At 45.1% G+C, this 17,932-nt stretch overlaps 1 protein-coding gene across 4 annotated transcripts in view; it reads left to right on the top strand.

Annotated features, from left to right (window-relative positions):
* The window catches only part of LOC139576020 (myotubularin-related protein 13-like), a 162,540-nt gene that overhangs the window by 60,694 nt on the left and 83,914 nt on the right, over positions 1–17,932 (top strand). For 3 of the 4 annotated variants that reach the window (XM_071401611.1, XM_071401608.1, XM_071401607.1), the window contains exon 3: positions 16,744–16,881. The exons of the other annotated variant lie outside the window; for it this stretch is intronic. In XM_071401611.1, the coding sequence (XP_071257712.1) occupies positions 16,744–16,881 (138 nt within the window). The remainder of the gene's footprint in view (positions 1–16,743; positions 16,882–17,932) is intronic. 4 annotated transcript variants of the gene reach the window in all.

Raw genomic sequence — 17,932 nt, 5'->3', positions numbered from 1 at the left:
TCAGTGAAGAGCACTTTTTGCCAGTCCTGTCTGGTTCAGCGACGGTGGTTTTGTGCCCATAGGCGACGTTGTTGACGGTGAAGACCTGCCTTACAACAGTCCTACAAGCCCTCAGTCCAGCCTCTCAGCCTATTGTGGACAGTCTGAGCACTGATGGAGGGATTGTGCGTTCCTGGTGTAACTTGGGCAGTTGTTGTTGCCATCTTGTACCTGTCTCGCAGGTGTGATGTTCGGATGTACCGATCCTATGCAGGTGTTGTTACACATGGTCTGCCACTGCGAGGACGATCAGCTGTCAGTCCTGTCTCCCTGTAGCGCTGTCTTGGGCGTCTCACAGTCCGGACATTGCAATTTATTGCCCTGGCCACATCTGCAGTCCTCATGCCTCCTTGCAGCATGCCTAAGGCACGTTCACGCAGTTGAGCAGCGACCCTGGGCATCTTTCTTTTGGTGTTTTTTCAGAGTCCGTTGAAAGGCCTCTTTAGTGTCCTAAGTTTTCACAACTGTGACCTTAATTGCCTACCGTCTGTAAACTGTTAGTGTCTTAACGACTGTTCCACAGGTGCATGTTCATTAATTGTTTATGGTTCATTGAACAAGCATGGGAAACAGTGTTTAAACCCTTTACAAATGAAGATCTGTGAAGTTATTTGGATTTTTACCAATTATCTTTGAAAGACAGGGTCCTGAAAAAGGGATGTTTCTTTTTTTGCTTAGTATATTTCGTTTTGGAGGTATTGTTTACCTTCTGTAAATTTATGAAATATTCCCCCAAAAACCAAGATTTCTTTAAGATATTTTCAAATTTCTCTCCCTCATGAATAGGGAGTATAATGAAAGTTCACAGAAGTAACAAGTAATGGTAGACCTACCAATTTGTTTATTAATTAAGTGATTAAAACTGGTAATGCCAAATTGATAATGGGATTACAGAAAAATCTAACTGAATTACTGCAACTGAATTAGCTACAATGGGAAATCATAATAGTCACACACCACAGTTGAGTCACCTGCCAATGTCCTCCCTTCCACTGGCATACTGTTATGTTCAGCTCATAACTGTTTTCTTTGTCTTTCTGTTGTCTGGTGGTCAAACCAAGAGTGTTTCAACAGTCTGGACAACCCCTTCCTCTCTCACTCACCATTTTAATGTCACCTCTCTCAGCTCTTACTGCCATCTACCCATGACCCCCCTCTTTCCATTTACGGTGTCATTTCATTCATATAAATATAATTAATAGAATAGACCTATCCCTTCAGACCACTGAAATTTAGCTGGTACACCATTAGACATTTGAAGTGATTTGTCATTTTAACTTCTAATTACTACCACAATGATAGTGGCCGGTCCACCCACCGTCGAATGTCAACTTAAACGGTCATGTCTATTCTATTATCTATATTTCTATGTTTTCCATAGGTTTCCTATGAAGGATTGACAGTATAATTTAAAACAACAGATTCCTGTTCAAGTCAACATTCTCTGATGTGTGGACCTCCAACCATCTTTGTGGTACCATTTGAAAGTTGAAATTTCAATTTGATTCTATTTTTAGTAAATGTATCATCCAAAACATGACACCCAGAGCAGCCTGTATTTTAGAGCATGGGTCTCAACCGATGGCGGGCACAACTCAAAAACCTATAAGGTCTTAGCCAGTGGTTCCAAAACTTTTACTGTACCACCAAGGTTACTGGTTACTGTACCACCAACTGAATTTTTCTCTACCCAGAGTACCCCTGTAGTACCCCCTCATGTGCATTTTACCAGTAACCCTATGTTCTCATGAGTCTTCTCAAGGTACCCCCTGTGGATAGACCAAGTACCCTCCAGGGGTCCTAGTACCCCTGGTTGGGAACCACTACAACACATGTGAATATGAAGAAGAAGAAAACATGGGAGTTTATGCATATTTAGATGTAGTATTTTATTAAGATCCCCATTAGCTGTTACCAAGGCAGCATCTACTCTTCCTGGGGTCCAAAAAATATATGTCATTTGAGGTTTAAAAAATGAGTTTCATGAAATTTGAAAATAGTATGTCAACCCTGTTTGTAAGCTTTTCAATGATATCAATCTCAACCGTTTATCTTCTCCAGTGATTAAGGTATGGATGTCTCATGGTATGGTGGTGTATGCGAAATAGGTCAACTTTGAGCACATTCATCTCTTGAATGTTTTGGCATTCAGGTCCAAAAAGTAACTTTCTGAGCACTTCTACAATGGGCAGATATGTATGGTAGGTTTTGTTCAAATCAAACTGGGTGCTATCAGAAAGTGATTGACTCTATTGGGTAAATCCGTTTGAATTCATTCACAATGATTTATTAAGTAGTGTAATATACTACTGAGATGTTATTTGAAAAATTGGTACTTCTAACATGTCCAAGCAGGAATGCATGATTCCAAATCTTTTCATATGCAACCTAATCCAGTGATTGTCATGCATTTGGAGTTTACAATTGGGCATTTTTTTTGTTATTTTACTATCAAAATAGGGCTCCAGAATTTTCGGATTATTTAGTTCAATAGAGATGAATTTGCCTTTAATCTTTCTGTACTAATATTAAAGGTATAAGGTATAGCGCTTGTCAGCTGTACCGACACCTATAGCTTTTTACCAACTTTTTAAATAGTGAGCGAACATGTTTTCAGCACTTTTTATTTCCTTGACTGATCAAAACTAATTTTCTCATGTCTCTCTCTTGTCTCTCTGCAGCAGACATATAGTGAGCAATATGTTTGGAACATTAAATCGCAATCAAATCACAGTATAGAATCGCAATACATATAGAACAGTAAGAATAGCAATACATATTGTATCGGCACCTAAGTATCATGATAGTATCGTCAGGTCCGTGGCAATTCCCAGTCCCAATGTTTTGACTGAGGTGACCAGGTAGAATGTGCAACTCGCACCAATGTCACCAATTCCATTTTTTTCACACAGCCAAGTCAAAGGGGCGCAAGTTGAAGCCCTGCATATTGGACATTTGTGAAATTGAAGCACCAAGTGCCAGTCAGGTGTCCCCCACTGGGTTAAGTGGAATCTGATTCCTGTCAAAGTAGCAGCACTGTAACATCCTGAGGTCTACATCTTGGTACAATTTTGCATTTGTTGTACTGTTCCAATGATCATGAGGCCTTACCTGGAAAGCCCTTGTCAGTATGTTTAACCATATCCTAGTAGCCTGATGGATATCATTTGATCCCAAGGACATTTTCCTCATGGTTGGCTTCTATGTCAGCCCCACGCTTCTCACATCTTTTCTGCCTCAACGTGCAAGGAATGTAGCACACCCACTGGCAGCTCTGTAAGAGCGGTTTGTGTGTAGAGTCCACTGTACTTTCTTGTGCCACACACACAGAACAGAGGACAGCTGTATTTTTTTGAATATATATATTTTTTAAAGACCTTCAATGAACATTGCTTTAAGTACAGCGACTTCTTGTCATGGAAGTAAAACATAGTTTGATCTTAGACATTTGTCTCTGATGTTCTCTGTTTGGTCTCTTGTTCAAGTCTTGGCTGAAGATGTTGTACTTTTCAGTGGAGAATCTGCACAGGACCAAGTGGATATGCTTTACTAAAATGGCGAGAGACTCCTTTAAATATTAAGCGAAAAGTAAATAATTTCCCCCCCCCCCTATTTTATTTTGTCTGGTGTCACTTTCATGTGTGCAAGTCCACTAGCCAATTTTTTAATGGCAGATTTTGTGCTAGCAATGGATTGGTATACTTTTCTTTTCTTTTTTCAACTATTTGCATTACCTAATCCATAGGGGCAATGTTTAGTTTGCCTGATGAAGGTTTGTAGGGTCTCTCTGTTCATATTTGCTTACTTTCCTCCTTCCTCACCTGGCTGCGTGGGGAATTAATGAATTATCATGCAGGTTCTGTTTCCAGCTGACACTCATTGCCACTTGTTTGCCTCAATACTATAAAGAGATTGATAGAACTGTTGCCCCCAGCAATGATTACCAGTCCTCGTGCTGTTTGATCATCTGCCTCCTGAGTTTAAATCAAAGCGGAATTCATAGTGTACATGAGCAGAATGTAATCTGGTCATGACTGTAAAAAAACAAATGTGACACATTCTTTGAAGTCACCAACGGCAAAACAAAGTTTTAATCTTCCTCTGCTTGTTTTGTTTTTACAAAACTGTGTACCTATATAAAACAAATTCCTCCTTGGGGCCTGACTTCCTCTAATGAAGGAATTTTACCCGACTTGACCAGTAAGCGGTTGTTTCATTTCTCTTGTCTCCCCCCAAATCCCTGTTGTAATGTGGAATGTGGCACGTACTTCCAGGAAGGATGCTGGAGTTATTCAGACTGTGTATACTGTTGGTGCAGAGTGGGCAGTAGATGGGATAGTGACTAAGGTTAGCATATCTATGCGCTAGTGCAGTGGTTCCCAAACTTGTTATAGTCCCGTACCCCTTCAAACAGTCCACCTCCATCTGCGTACCCCCTCTAGCACCAGGGTCAGCGCACTCTCAAATATTGTTTTTATCATCATTGTAAGACTGCCACACACACACTATACGATACATAAGAATGAGTGTGAGTTTGTCACAACCCGGCTCGTGGGAAGTGACAAAGAGCTCTTATAGGACCAGGGCACAAATAATAATACAATAATTTTGCTCTTTATTTTACCATCTTACATATAAAACCTTATTTGTTCTTCAGAAATTGTGAATAACTCACCACAGGTTAATGAGAACGGTGTGCTTGAAAGGATGCACATACTGTAACTCTGCAATGTTGTATTGGACAGAGTCAGTCTTAAATAATTTTCCACACAGTCTGTACCTGTATTTAGTTTTCATGCTAGTGAAGGCCGAGAATCCACCCTCACATAGGTACGTGTTTGCAAAGGGCATCAGTGTCTTAACAGCGCGATTTGCCAAGGCAGGATATTCTGAGCGCAGCCATATCCAGAAATGTGGCAGTGGCTTCTGATTTTAAATAAAAATTTCACAGAACCTCTTGTTGCAATTTCGATGAGGCTCTCTTGTTCAGATATCGATAAGTGGACTGGAGGCAGGACATGGAAGGGATGACGGATCCAGTTTGTCATCTGTTTTGGATAAGTACCTGCGTAATTGCGCACCCAACTCACTCAGGTGCTTCGCTATGTCACATTTGACATAGTCCGTAGCTTGAGTTCATTTGCACACCAAAAATCATAATGATGGAATCATAATGGAAATACCTGTGTGTTGTCCTTGTTAATGCAGACAGAGAAGAGCTCCAACTTCTTAATCATAGCCTCAATTCTGTCCTGCACACTGAATATAGTTGCGGAGAGTCCCTGTAATCCTAGATTCAGATCATTCAGGCGAGAAAAAACATCACCCAGATAAGCCAATCGTGTGAGAAACTCGTCATCATGCAAGCGGTCAGACAAGTGAAAAATATGGTCAGTGAAGAAAACTTTAAGCTCGTCTCTCAATTTAAAAAAAATCATGTCAATACTTTCCCCCCTGATAACCAGCGTGCTTCTGTATATTGTTAAAGTGTTACATGGTCGCTGCCCATATCATTGCATAGTGCAGAAAATACACGAGAGTTCAGGGGTCTTGCTTTAACAAAGTTAACCATTTTCAGTGTAGTGTACAAAACTTCTTTCAAGCTGTCAGGCATTCCCTTGGCTGCAAGAGCCTCTTGGTGGATCCTGCAGTGTACCCAAGTGGCGTCGGGAGCAACTGCTTGCACGCGCATTAGCACTCCACTACGTCTCCCTGTCATGGCTTTTGCGCCATCAGTACAGATACCAACATGAGCAGCAGCTACGGACCGTTAGTGGAATTCCCACGAGAGAGTAACAGTTAATGTGATTGGATGTTAATTATTTGACTAGGCTACCTGTGTTTGACATTGTTGTTATTTCGCTGAACACTAGATGGTTTCATTTTATTTTGGGCAGTGAAACGAGGCTTTTCAGGCGAGGGGGGGAAAAAACTCACCCAAATGTATTGCCCCATTGTAAAATATAAATGGACTGTTTGAAAATGTGAAGAAATGTAAAAAATAAATAAAAATGTGAATCTTGTACCCCAGTTTGGGAATACCTGCGCAAGTGGATTGATCTTGACTGGGGTTATTGGGGGAACAGGCATCTCTGGGTGTTATTGTGTCAGTCTAAGCAGGCTGTTTCAGACCCTATCTGGTTCAGACTAGGAAGCTTGCCACATGTTGCAGTATTGCTGTCTCCTCCTGGCCAGTCCAGAGACCCAGGGATAGGTGCTGGGCTGGCTGGTTACATCACCAGACTGAGTGACCAATGCTAACATGTCGCACGGCACGTTCCTGTGATGTTTGTAAAACTAAATACAACAGTGCATTCCAGATACAGGATGTCTTCCAAGCCGGGGATAATAGAATCATGTGTTTGTCAGGAAGATGTTCATGAGTAATCAATGCTTTGGGTGCCAGCGAAACAAAAATCCCCAGGAAACGGCACTGGCAGTGGGCTGTAGTGCATGGCAGCCTTGTCCATGATGAAAACCACAGTGAGCTCATCAGGAAATGTGAATACTCAGGATACATGGAGCTAATATGTTGTAGTCTGAAGAATTCCTTATTCTGGGAGCACATAGTTATGTTACACAGTTTAGCAGAACTAACCCCTCTGTTGGAGTAATTAGAAGCACTCTTGTGCGCACACACACACACACACACACACACACACACACACCACTAAACACTTATTTCCTTTTTTTTCTCTCCATAAAATGGAAATATACTCAAGGGATTCATTCCAGCTCCACTGAATCAAAACAAGCCATTGAGCAGTGAGACCGTCCACGGTCCTCCTCTCCGTCCGGCCTGGGCTTGGAGCTGGAACTGGAAAATACGTGGATAGGAGCCAGGAGGGGAGCCAGTCGCAGCTTTTGGCACAGGAGCACAGCTCAGAAGCCACATAGCCTCCTGTGGCCTTCCCCTTCCTCACTGCCCAGCTCCATGGTGGCTCTCCCCTGCCAGCCACCGCCTCTGTTCACGTGGAGCAGTGGGAATGTGCTGACTGCAAGACCAAAATGCCTGCGGACATACCTGAGATTCCTCGCAGTGCTAAGAGATATCCTAATTTGTCTGAAATGTCCGTTCTCTTGACATGACCCACCTGTAAATCACGGTGTCTTGTCCTACACCTTCTGTCTGCCTCCACTCAGTATGAGAGGTCCACGGGTGAAACCTCGACACCCAGACATTTTGCTCAAACCATTCCCCTTGTCACAAGAGTTTCTTCACAGATACCATAGTTAGGTAAAGTTCACCAGTGGCACTGCAGAAGAGACCTATGTTTCACATTTTCCAGCCCAGTTTCGGCGCTCCCTGTTGTCATAGCAGAAGCAGTCCACACTGACCCAGTGAATGAGGGCAGGGCAGGAGACATTCGAGCTGGATTGATCCTGAGGATAGACCAAGGCCGATCAATGACTACTGCTTTAGCATGAGGTGCTAACCCTAGCTCTTGTGCCTAACCAGCTAAGAGTGCTATATGATAGACAGCTAAACTCAGCAAAAAAAGAATCGTCCCTTTTTCAGAACCATGTCTTTCAAAGATAATTCGTAAAAATCCAAAACTTCACAGATCTTCATTGTAAGGGTTTAAACACTGTTTCCCATGCTTGTTCAATGACCCATAAAGAATTAATGAACATGCACCTGTGGAACTGTAGTTAAGACACTAACAGCTTACAGACGTTAGGCAATTAAGGTCACAGTTATGAAAACGTAGGACACTAAAGAGGCCTTTCTACTGACTCTGATAAACACCAAAAGAAAGATGCCAGGGTCCCTGCTCATCTGCGTGAACGTGCCTTAGGCATGCTGCAAGGAGGCATGAGGACTGCAGATGTGGCCAGGGCAATAAATTGCAATGTCTGGACTATGAGATGCCTAAGACAGCGCTACAGGGAGACAGGATGGACAGCTGATCGTCCTCGCAATGGAAGAACACATGTAACAACACCTGCATAGGATCGGTACATCACACCTGCGAGACAGGTACTGGATGGCAACAACAACTGCCCAAGTTACACCAGGAACGCACAATCCCTCCATCAGTGCTCAGACTGTCCACAATAGGCTGAGAGGCTGGACTGAGGGCTTGTAGGACTGTTGTAAGGCAGGTCTTCACCGTCAACAACGTCGCCTATGGGCACAAAACCACCGTCGCTGAACCAGACAGGACTGGCAAAAAGTGCTCTTCACTGATGAGTCACGGTTTTGTCTCACCAGGGGTGATGGTCGGATTCGCGCTTATTGTCGAAGGAATGAGCGTTACACCAAGGCCTGTACTCTGGAGCGGGATCGATTTGGGAGTGGAGGGTCCGTCATGGTCTGGGGCAGTGTGTCACAGCATCATTGGACTGAGCTTGTTGTCATTGCAGGCATTGCAGGCAATCTCAACGCTGTACGTTACAGGGAAGACATCCTCCTCCCTCATGTGGTACCCTTCCTGCAGGCTCATCCTGATGTGACCCTCCAGCATGACAATACCACCAGCCATACTGCTCGTTCTGTGCGTGATTTCCTGCAAGACAGGAATGTCAGTGTTCTGCCATGGCCAGCGAAGAGCCCGGATCTCCATCCCCTTGAGCACGTCTGGGACATGTTGGATCGGAGGGTGAGGGCTAGGGCCATTCCCCGCAGAAATGTCCGGGAACTTGCAGGTGCCTTGGTGGAAGAGTGGGGTAACATCTCACAGCAAGAACTGGCAAATCTGGTGCAGTCCATGAGGAGGAGATGCACTGCAGTACTTAATGCAGCTGGTGGCCACACCAGATACTGACTGTTACTTTTGATTTTGAGCCCCCCCCCCTTTGTTCAGGGACACATTATTCAATTTATGTTAGTCACATGTCTGTGGAACTTGTTCAGTTTGTCACAGTTGTTGAATCTTATGTTCATACAAATATTTACACATGTTAAGTTTGCTGAAAATAAACGCAGTTGACAGTGAGAGGATGTTTCTTTTTTGGCTGAGCTTATAAATGCTGCATTATTGACTTATCTCAATTGCTGTGTTTAAGAGCAGCATGTCATAACAGTCATGTATTGTCATTAAAATGAAGTATGAAATGGCACCAGTCCTTGACCCTGTCTGTGAGGTCATGTCTTTCCCCAATTCCAGATCATTGACCTCCCACAGCCCTCATCCTGTGTGGTGGGCAGAGTGCAGTACCGTAGACCCAGAGCCCTGGAGAGGCAGTCAGCTGGAAAACTAAAGGCCAGTGTCCCCTGTGTAATGCACTGCCATTGCGTAGGTGTGTTTTTCCAGTGGCACTTTTCACACTCTATCAGGGATATAGCACACACTCACTTTTGTCTTCCTGGTCTGGGGTGGTACCACAACAGTAGAACGCGCTACTGGTCCTCGTGAGGGGTGTATAACTCTGTGAGCCAATCATATGAAGTTTTGGGGGGGGGGTCACTGTTTTTTCAGGTGAAAAACAAAAGCAGAGGTATAAAAAGAAGAAAGGCCACGGTTGGAGGGTGACTTAGTGACAGCGATAGGGAGAGAGGAGTGGGCCTGGGCCCGGCAGGAAGCACCTGTCCCAGGGCCATTATCACAGGGCTCCCAGGCAGGGGCTCCACAGGCTGACGCATAAGCACATTGTGTTTCTCTACGGCCCAGGACAAAGCTGTTTACCCTCTGCTGTCCCCTCATCAAACACACTGTACTCTTCAAATGGGCCGACCTGTTGTTGTTTTTGCATTTGCTTTGCTTCACACAACTGCGTAGAATACTGTAAACTGCAGTGCGCACACTAATAACTATATAATGATGAGTGAATTCTTCAAGCGCAGTAAAGCTCTTGAAAGTTAACTATACGTGTTACATAACTGTGCTTGTCATGAATGTGTAACTCAGTGTGTTAATCAATGTGTTACAAACCAATGAATGGGGCGCATCTCACAGGCTGTGCATTAAGCACAGGTCCGAGAGCAGGGTACAGCTCTCCACCTGCAGCCCAGCGCCATCCACGGGGGGGGGAGAGTGTGTGAGGATGCAGCACAACAATAGAGACGGAGTAACGTCAGGTTTGGATTAAGATGGAAAAGCCAGGCTCTGCTTATATCCCGCCATCAGCGATCTTGGGAAAATCCATGGAGTTTTTTTGGACTGTCGAGGGGGATTTCAGCACTGATGAGCATCCATCCCTGCTTTTAAGACCGAGTCTTCTCTGAACTTCCACTCCATCCGCTTGTCACATGTTGGAATGGCATGTAGTTCTACCCTTTTCCCCAGGAAACACGTGTTTGAATGATCTTACTAAGGCAACCTTAGTTAACTAGGTTTATTAACCTAGTTTTCCTAAAACGAAAATCAAAAAAAAAAAGTCCATATCTGGTCACTAACAATCATCCTCTTATGGTTTGGGGCACCCTTGATTGTAGTGAATCGCATATGAGTGCTCAAGGCTGGGTTTGAGAGGTTGCAGTGATTGGAGCAGAATTAAGCTGAAATTAAGCTGACAGTAGATTGGTTTAAGAGAAGGAATGCCTAATCCTTTTTCTTTTTGCGTTTTAATGCATCTCGGATTGAAATAAGTTGCATGTGGTGAACCAGCCGTATGTTTTTAATTTATTGTGTTTTAAAATACATCCAAAGTATTCACCCCCAAGTGAAGAAATCTTCCCAGGAGACTTCGGATGTGAGGAACTCGGCAGAGCTGTCGGTAATTTCATGTTATGCTAGCACAACAAATTACATTTCCCCCCCCCCCCCCCACTTCTAGAAATGATCGCCATATGAGATATGGACCCTGAAATTCTTCACGTTGTACACGTTGCAGTTTGAGACATCGACCTCCTAGCCTATTACTCTCTTCCCCATCTTCCTGGCCTAGCTATCTGTTGAATTATTGCGGTCCTTTATGACCAGCTAAAAATATCCATCTCTAAAATGAACCATGTGTTCCGGGTTGCATAACAGATCACAGGGAACCACAGAGCTGTGGGGACCGAGGGGAAATAAGGATGGATGTGAGATGCCAGTTATGGGCAGTCGTCTGCTGTGTGATGGAGCGCTCCAGTCAGACCTGTTGGCCTACAGTACATCACAGGGCTACCTGCGCTCTACTTTCCACTTTGCACTCTGGTACCTGTGGTTTGAAGCTGGCTAGCTTTGTTTCGTTTTGTTTGTGTCGCGCTGACCCTGAAGATGTTCTCAGGAAGTGTGTGTGTGTGTGTGTGTGTGCCTCCTGTTTGCTGGTCTTCATCCTGGCCTCTTATGAATATAGCCTCCATCTCGGCTCAGCTCAAGACTTCCTACCATGTGGCTGCTCTGTGTGGCCCTGGCTGCTGGGGAAACTCAAATAGCCCTGGCCCGTGTTTGGATTTCAGCTCTGTCCACTGTCCTGTTCATCCTCCGGGAGTTGATAAAGCAGCAGAGCTCTAGGCCGGCCAGGTTGCAGCCCGGTAATGACCCGCTCACCTCCGGCCAACCCCCTTTCACCTCAGACACCACTTTCCTGCAAGTCATTGTCTTGTCTTCCTGAGAAACAGGCCCTCGAAGTGAAGCGGGAAGAGATAGAGGAGGATAAGATGGAACTCGAAGATAGAGAAGGAGGGAGCAAAAGAGAGAGGAGCGTACACAACACATCTGTTGCCGTGTTTTTGTTCTGACCACAACGTCTTGGCAATCACTTTGCTTTCAGACTGTCAGCACCAGCCTGGCATCGATTGGATGCACTTTGTTTGGGAAACATGTTTTATGCTCATGCAGCATGCGGTATTACTGTTGTCCTTCATTACACATACCTTGTTGCCTTACAAATACCTACCTAGTCAGCCACTCTTGTTGGATAATAGAACTTAATGTGTTTGGTCAACAAAGTGTCCTCAAAGGCTTTAATTTAGACAGTTGGATCCCGATACGCATTGCTCTTGTGTAGTATTCTCACCAGAACCGGCCAGGTAAACTTGGTTTTTATCTACTGTGACAGAGAATGTTGTGTTGGAGAGATTCCACCCTGGGAATGCTCTTCATTCCTGTCGGCGCAGTTGGGAAAGTGTTTTCCCATCAACTTGTCCTTTTTCCAGTTCCAAACTTCCTTCTCTTTCACCCAGTTCAGTCTTGCGTCACATTTGTTAATGCTCAGAAGGGAGGAGACATCTACATTTTATTACCATACAGAGGAACTCAATAATACTTTGATGTTTGTTTGTTTGTTTGGCTATGTCAACTCAGGAAATTAAACTTTGAAAACAGTTTTTATTTCTTGGAATTTGTGGAGATGTACCATTTCATACTATGTCATGAGCCTATATGAACTCCATTCCCCATTTTTCAACTGTAGCAACACAAGTAAAGGTTGCATCAGATGTTTTCTAGGGGTGTCTCCTTGTAAAGACTGCCCAGTGTGTGTCTGTCCCTGACGGACTGTCTGGAGTTTCAGCCCCAGTGCCCGCAGCATAGCTGTTTGTTTGTCCCCTGTGCACTTATTACAGCGGCATACAGTACATTTTCACAGTATTAGAATACAGCTCTGACCACAAACTAGGCTTCAATTCGGTGGGACTGTTCCCCATGCTTTTCTGTGCCGATTCTTAGCAGGTCAAACTGCAGATCTAGTGTCGCTATCTGAAAGGGTGGACTAGGGGGGAGCCATGCCACACAGAGCCACATGATGCAGAGAGCTCAGTCGGTGGCAGGGCAACAATGTGCAAAAGGACAAAGATCCCAGAGTCGGTTAGCCAATGAGTTCCATTGTCACTTGACTGTGGTCTAATTTGAGACCAGGGACTGTCCTCGCCATGACTCAGCTTGTGTGTGTGCGTGCGTGTCCGTACACCATGCATATATATAGGCTATGTGGGTGTGCGCGTGTAGTCGTGTACGTTTACACCTTGCGTATGTGTTTATTCTTGCACTGTATGTTTCTAGACAAGCCATGCACCTGTTGCACTGCAGTGAACATATTTTGCTTGATCTCTCCAAACAGTCTGCTGGTACTGTGTGTGTCAGTCACAGCTGGCGGCAGGCAGGGGCTCCCTGGAGCTGCTACCTGGAGTGGTGCCTAGAATCACTGCTCTGCTCCCTCTCAGTCACTCTGTGTGTGTCTGGCAGATAGGCCGTCACACCGCAAGACAGACTACACGCGTTCAGGGCATGCTTGGATGCACTTCTTCTTACTATAGAATGATTGACAGTAGAGTAAGTTTTCAGCTCCTTTTCCTTTGTCAGTTAGACAGCTACTGGTCATTGGACTTGTTTTTTTCTCTTTTATGGAAGTAATCCTCCTCTCTGTCCTCTGGTTAATATATTAATTTACAGTGCCATTAAGCAGGTGCTTTTATCCAAAGCGACTTATTCATGCGCGCATACGTTTTACCTATTGGTGGTCCTGGGAATCGAACCCACTACCCTCAGTCCTCATCTATTCGGAATAAAAAGCAATTTTCCCTCTCTCCACCCATATGACTGGTGCTGATATTAGTATATCAGATGTTGTGACTAAAGGCCCTGCCAGTCAACTCTTACTCAGTCTGTTTTTCCATATTCAGACTACCTAGTAAGTATTAGCTACTTGAGTCTAAGCTAATATTTACAGAGAGAAAATCCTTCAAAACATGATTGCCTTCCAGTCAGTCACTGGCATGTGAAAACGGATAGGATATCTCCATTGGTGTTAGGTAGTAGACTGTCTGGCTGTTATTCAGCCCACTAAAGGCACTGGGCACTTGGATGGGAAGGAGAAACCCAGTCCAGAGCCTCTCCTCAGACCTCCGGGATAGTGTGAGCATAACAGCTTTGCAGAAGATGGCCATTGGTATCATTTAAGCAAAACAAGACCCCCTTCTTCCTCCTACACACTCACACCTCTGCTTCCATCCCCCATTTTACCATATCTCCGCTTATCTCCCAAGGTATGCGGTCCGAAAGCTGTTTATCTCCTTTCCGACAGTGATTAATGACATATACTTAGAATATTTTGGGATGTGTTCACAGTTATCTGCAATTGTTCTTAGGTCCTGTCTGGGCCCTGGCCCAGTATGTATGACACTCCCCCACAATGCAGCTTTTCCAGATTTCCTGCTGTCTATTGTGTCTGTTGGAGGATGGTGGCATCCTGGTTCAAGCCCCTGGGCTAGTCAAGCACAGCTCCCTCTTTCTTTTCCTATCTTGCGCTCTCTTCCTCTCTCTCTCATCCTCTCTTCCCCCCCCCCCCCCCCCTCTCCTCTCCCTCCGTCAGTCCAATGTTCTCCCAGTGAAACGCCTGAGGAGCAGTCTAAATACTGTCCCACAGCCAGGCCAGCTCAGCCTCCAGCACAAACACACAAGATTTACTCACTCTGGCTGCCTGCCTGCCTCTCACATGCTGCTCTCGACACTCCATCATCCTCATCATGTCTCTGTTTTTCTTCTAGGCCTGTATGGTTTCTATCCTCACATCTCTTTCTTTTCTATCCATCTGCACTCTTCTTCAATCTTCCCATATTTCTCTCTCTCTCCCCCTTCTCCGTCCCTTGCGTCACCTCTCCCTTCTCTCGCTCACCAGTACTTCATGTTCCCTTTAGAGTGCATTTATTTTGTGTTGTTGGTAACGTTTACAAATCGAGTTGAGATGGTTCAGTAGTGGAGTCAAGATTTAAACAACGTGATCCCTAACTGATACGTTTTATCCCAGAAGAAGGAAGAAGTGGTGCATTTCTTTATGACATGGGGTTTTATGTCAATTAGTCATTATCTTGTTTGTTTAATGATAACATGGGATTTCCTGCTTGAACAACCAGATTTGGCCTAAATATCCACTATTACATTCTTCATGTTAATCCCAGTGTTATCCAATACAATCCTACTTTTGTCATGTTCATCTTATCCTAAACGTTTTAATACTTATCCAACTGAGCACATGGCCTACTGTTTCACAGTGAAAGTCAGTACTTTTGGTTTCAGTACCTTTCCTCATACTTTTCTTTGTGCCTAGAACCAGACTGATATCAAACCTCTCTGACGAGCAGTGAGGAACGTGAACCAGTGCCATTTCCCTCTCTGTGAGGAACGTGAACCAGTGCCATTTCCCTCTCTGTGAGGAACGTGAACCAGTGCCATTTCCCTCTCTGTGAGGAACGTGAACCAGTGCCATTTCCCTCTCTGTGAGGAACGTGAACCAGTGCCATTTCCCTCTGTGTGAGGAACGTGAACCAGTGCCATTTCCCTCTCTGTGAGGAACGTGAACCAGTGCCATTTCCCTCTCTGTGAGGAACGTGAACCAGTGCCATTTCCCTCTGTGAGGAACGTGAACCAGTGCCATTTCCCTCTCTGTGAAGAACGTGAACCAGTGCCATTTCCCTCTCTGTGAGGAACGTGAACCAGTGCCATTTCCCTCTGTGAGGAACGTGAACCAGTGCCATTTCCCTCTCTGTGAGGAACGTGAACCAGTGCCATTTCCCTCTCTGTGAGGAATGTGAACCAGTGCCATTTCCCTCTCTGTGAGGAACGTGAACCAGTGCCATTTCCCTCTGTGAGGAACGTGAACCAGTGCCATTTCCCTCTCTGTGAGGAACGTGAACCAGTGCCATTTCCCTCTCTGTGAAGAACGTGAACCAGTGCCATTTCCCTCTCTGTGAAGAACGTGAACCAGTGCCATTTCCCTCTCTGTGAGGAACGTGAACCAGTGCCATTTCCCTCTCTGTGAGGAACGTGAACCAGTGCCATTTCCCTCTGTGAGGAACGTGAACCAGTGCCATTTCCCTCTCTGTGAGGAACGTGAACCAGTGCCATTTCCCTCTGTGAGGAACGTGAACCAGTGCCATTTCCCTCTCTGTGAGGAACGTGAACCAGTGCCATTTCCCTCTGTGAGGAACGTGAACCAGTGCCATTTCCCTCTGTGAGGAACGTGAACAGTGCCATTTCCCTCTCTGTGAGGAACGTGAACCAGTGCCATTTCCCTCTGTGAGGAACGTGAACCAGTGCCATTTCCCCCTCTGTGAGGAACGTGAACCAGTGCCATTTCCCTCTGTGAGGAACGTGAACCAGTGCCATTTCCCTCTGTGAGGAACGTGAACCAGTGCCATTTCCCTCTCTGTGAGGAACGTGAACCAGTGCCATTTCCCTCTCTGTGAGGAACGTGAACCAGTGCCATTTCCCTCTGTGAGGAACGTGAACCAGTGCCATTTCCCTCTCTGTGAGGAACGTGAACCAGTGCCATTTCCCTCTGTGTGAGGAACGTGAACCAGTGCCATTTCCCTCTCTGTGAGGAACGTGAACCAGTGCCATTTCCCTCTCTGTGAGGAACGTGAACCAGTGCTATTTCCCTCTCTGTGAGGAACGTGAACCAGTGCCATTTCCCTCTGTGAGGAACGTGAACCAGTGCCATTTCCCTCTCTGTGAGGAATGTGAACCAGTGCCATTTCCCTCTCTGTGAGGAATGTGAACCAGTGCCATTTCCCTCTGTGAGGAACGTATTCCGCAGTAGTACTAATGCACTGAAACAGGACATCCTGTGCATCCACAATGGCGTCAATGGCCCCCTAACTAACGTAATACTTCCCCATTCATACTGAAAGATTACCAGCAGAGGATCTCCTGGGGACACGGGGGCTAGAATTGGGGCTCCCTTCTCAACACAACAACACTGGCTTCCAGTAACCACTCTGGAAAAGCCACAGGGTGTCTTGTACTCTGCCTGTGCCCATTTCATCTGCACCCTGAGGGCAGACTGTTCCAGTACAGGTTCTCATGTATAACGGTGTGTTATACTTTGTGTTTTTTCCAGTTCTGCCAGCCAGGAGGATGGAGGCTGTCCCGAGAGAGGAAAGCTCCCACCTTCTTCACGGTGGTGTTGACGGACATCGACTCAGACAGACACTACTGCTCCTGCCTCACCTTCTACGAGGCAGAGGTCAACCTGCAGGTGAGATGGCCTGTTGTACTCCTCAACCTCAACCCAACTCCCCTTCATGCATATCTTATCCACTTACAAGGGCATTATGCAAAATATTATATAAAATCTAATGTATATCTGTTACAGCTTACCCATAATTGCCTTATTCAAAGCAATCAGTTATACGTATGTTTTGACATTTGGTGGATTTTCATGCCTTTAAACACTTACACACTTGCTGAAATAGGACTACGTCCTGCAAGTTCTGGGTTTAGGATCTCGGGCATAAGGGCAAATTAAGTGAACCATGTATAGTAGATAGTACCTACTGCCTCGGCTGGCAGGTTGATGCGTCTCTCGATTAGCAGCACGGGGTTATGTCCGTTCATTTCTTTATCATTTCAAGCTTCTCTCTCTGGATGAATACTTGATTCCGAGCATCCAGCCGGGGCTGTTTGTTAATTCTTGGGAATTTCTTTGGGGGGGGGGGGTTTGATTTTCTTTTTGTTTTTCATTGTTGTAATTGTTTTGTTTTTGACATGTTTTCTTGCATGGCACATTTTTGTACTATTAGGAATTTGTGTCACGGCATGATGTGTTCCAGAACCCACTAAAGTGGGAAAATAACAGCACTCTGGAGGAATTGAGATGAAGTGAACAACACTTCACATACTGAAGGGTTTTGGTGTGATGGGAGAAAAAAGGTATCCAATGAGCTGACATCTCATCCCCTCTAGCACTGGCTCTTGGATGCACCCATCCTCATATGAATTCAATTCTATCTTTGATGTTTTTTCTTCCACACAAGTTCACAAACCCCTGAAATAAACTAATGCAATGACCTCAATCCTCTCAAGGTTTGCCCTGATACATTACACAGAATGACTGGCTGGATGTCTAATTGTGTTTAAGAATATGACTCCTTACAATGGCCTGACATCACCCTCCAGACTGTCTCTGAAGTGCTGCATTTTGTCGCAAGAGTAGGACGTGTCCCCTGCCTCATATTAAACACATGACAACCATGGCCATTAGTCATATTCATTCAAGTCAGTGACCTTTAGTTCATTGAAATCTGACA

The sequence above is a fragment of the Salvelinus alpinus genome, chromosome 5, assembly GCF_045679555.1.
Source record: "Salvelinus alpinus chromosome 5, SLU_Salpinus.1, whole genome shotgun sequence".
Lineage (NCBI taxonomy): Eukaryota > Metazoa > Chordata > Actinopteri > Salmoniformes > Salmonidae > Salvelinus > Salvelinus alpinus.
Note: the sequence above shows the minus strand (reverse complement) of the source record. Positions and strands in the feature narration are given on the sequence as shown.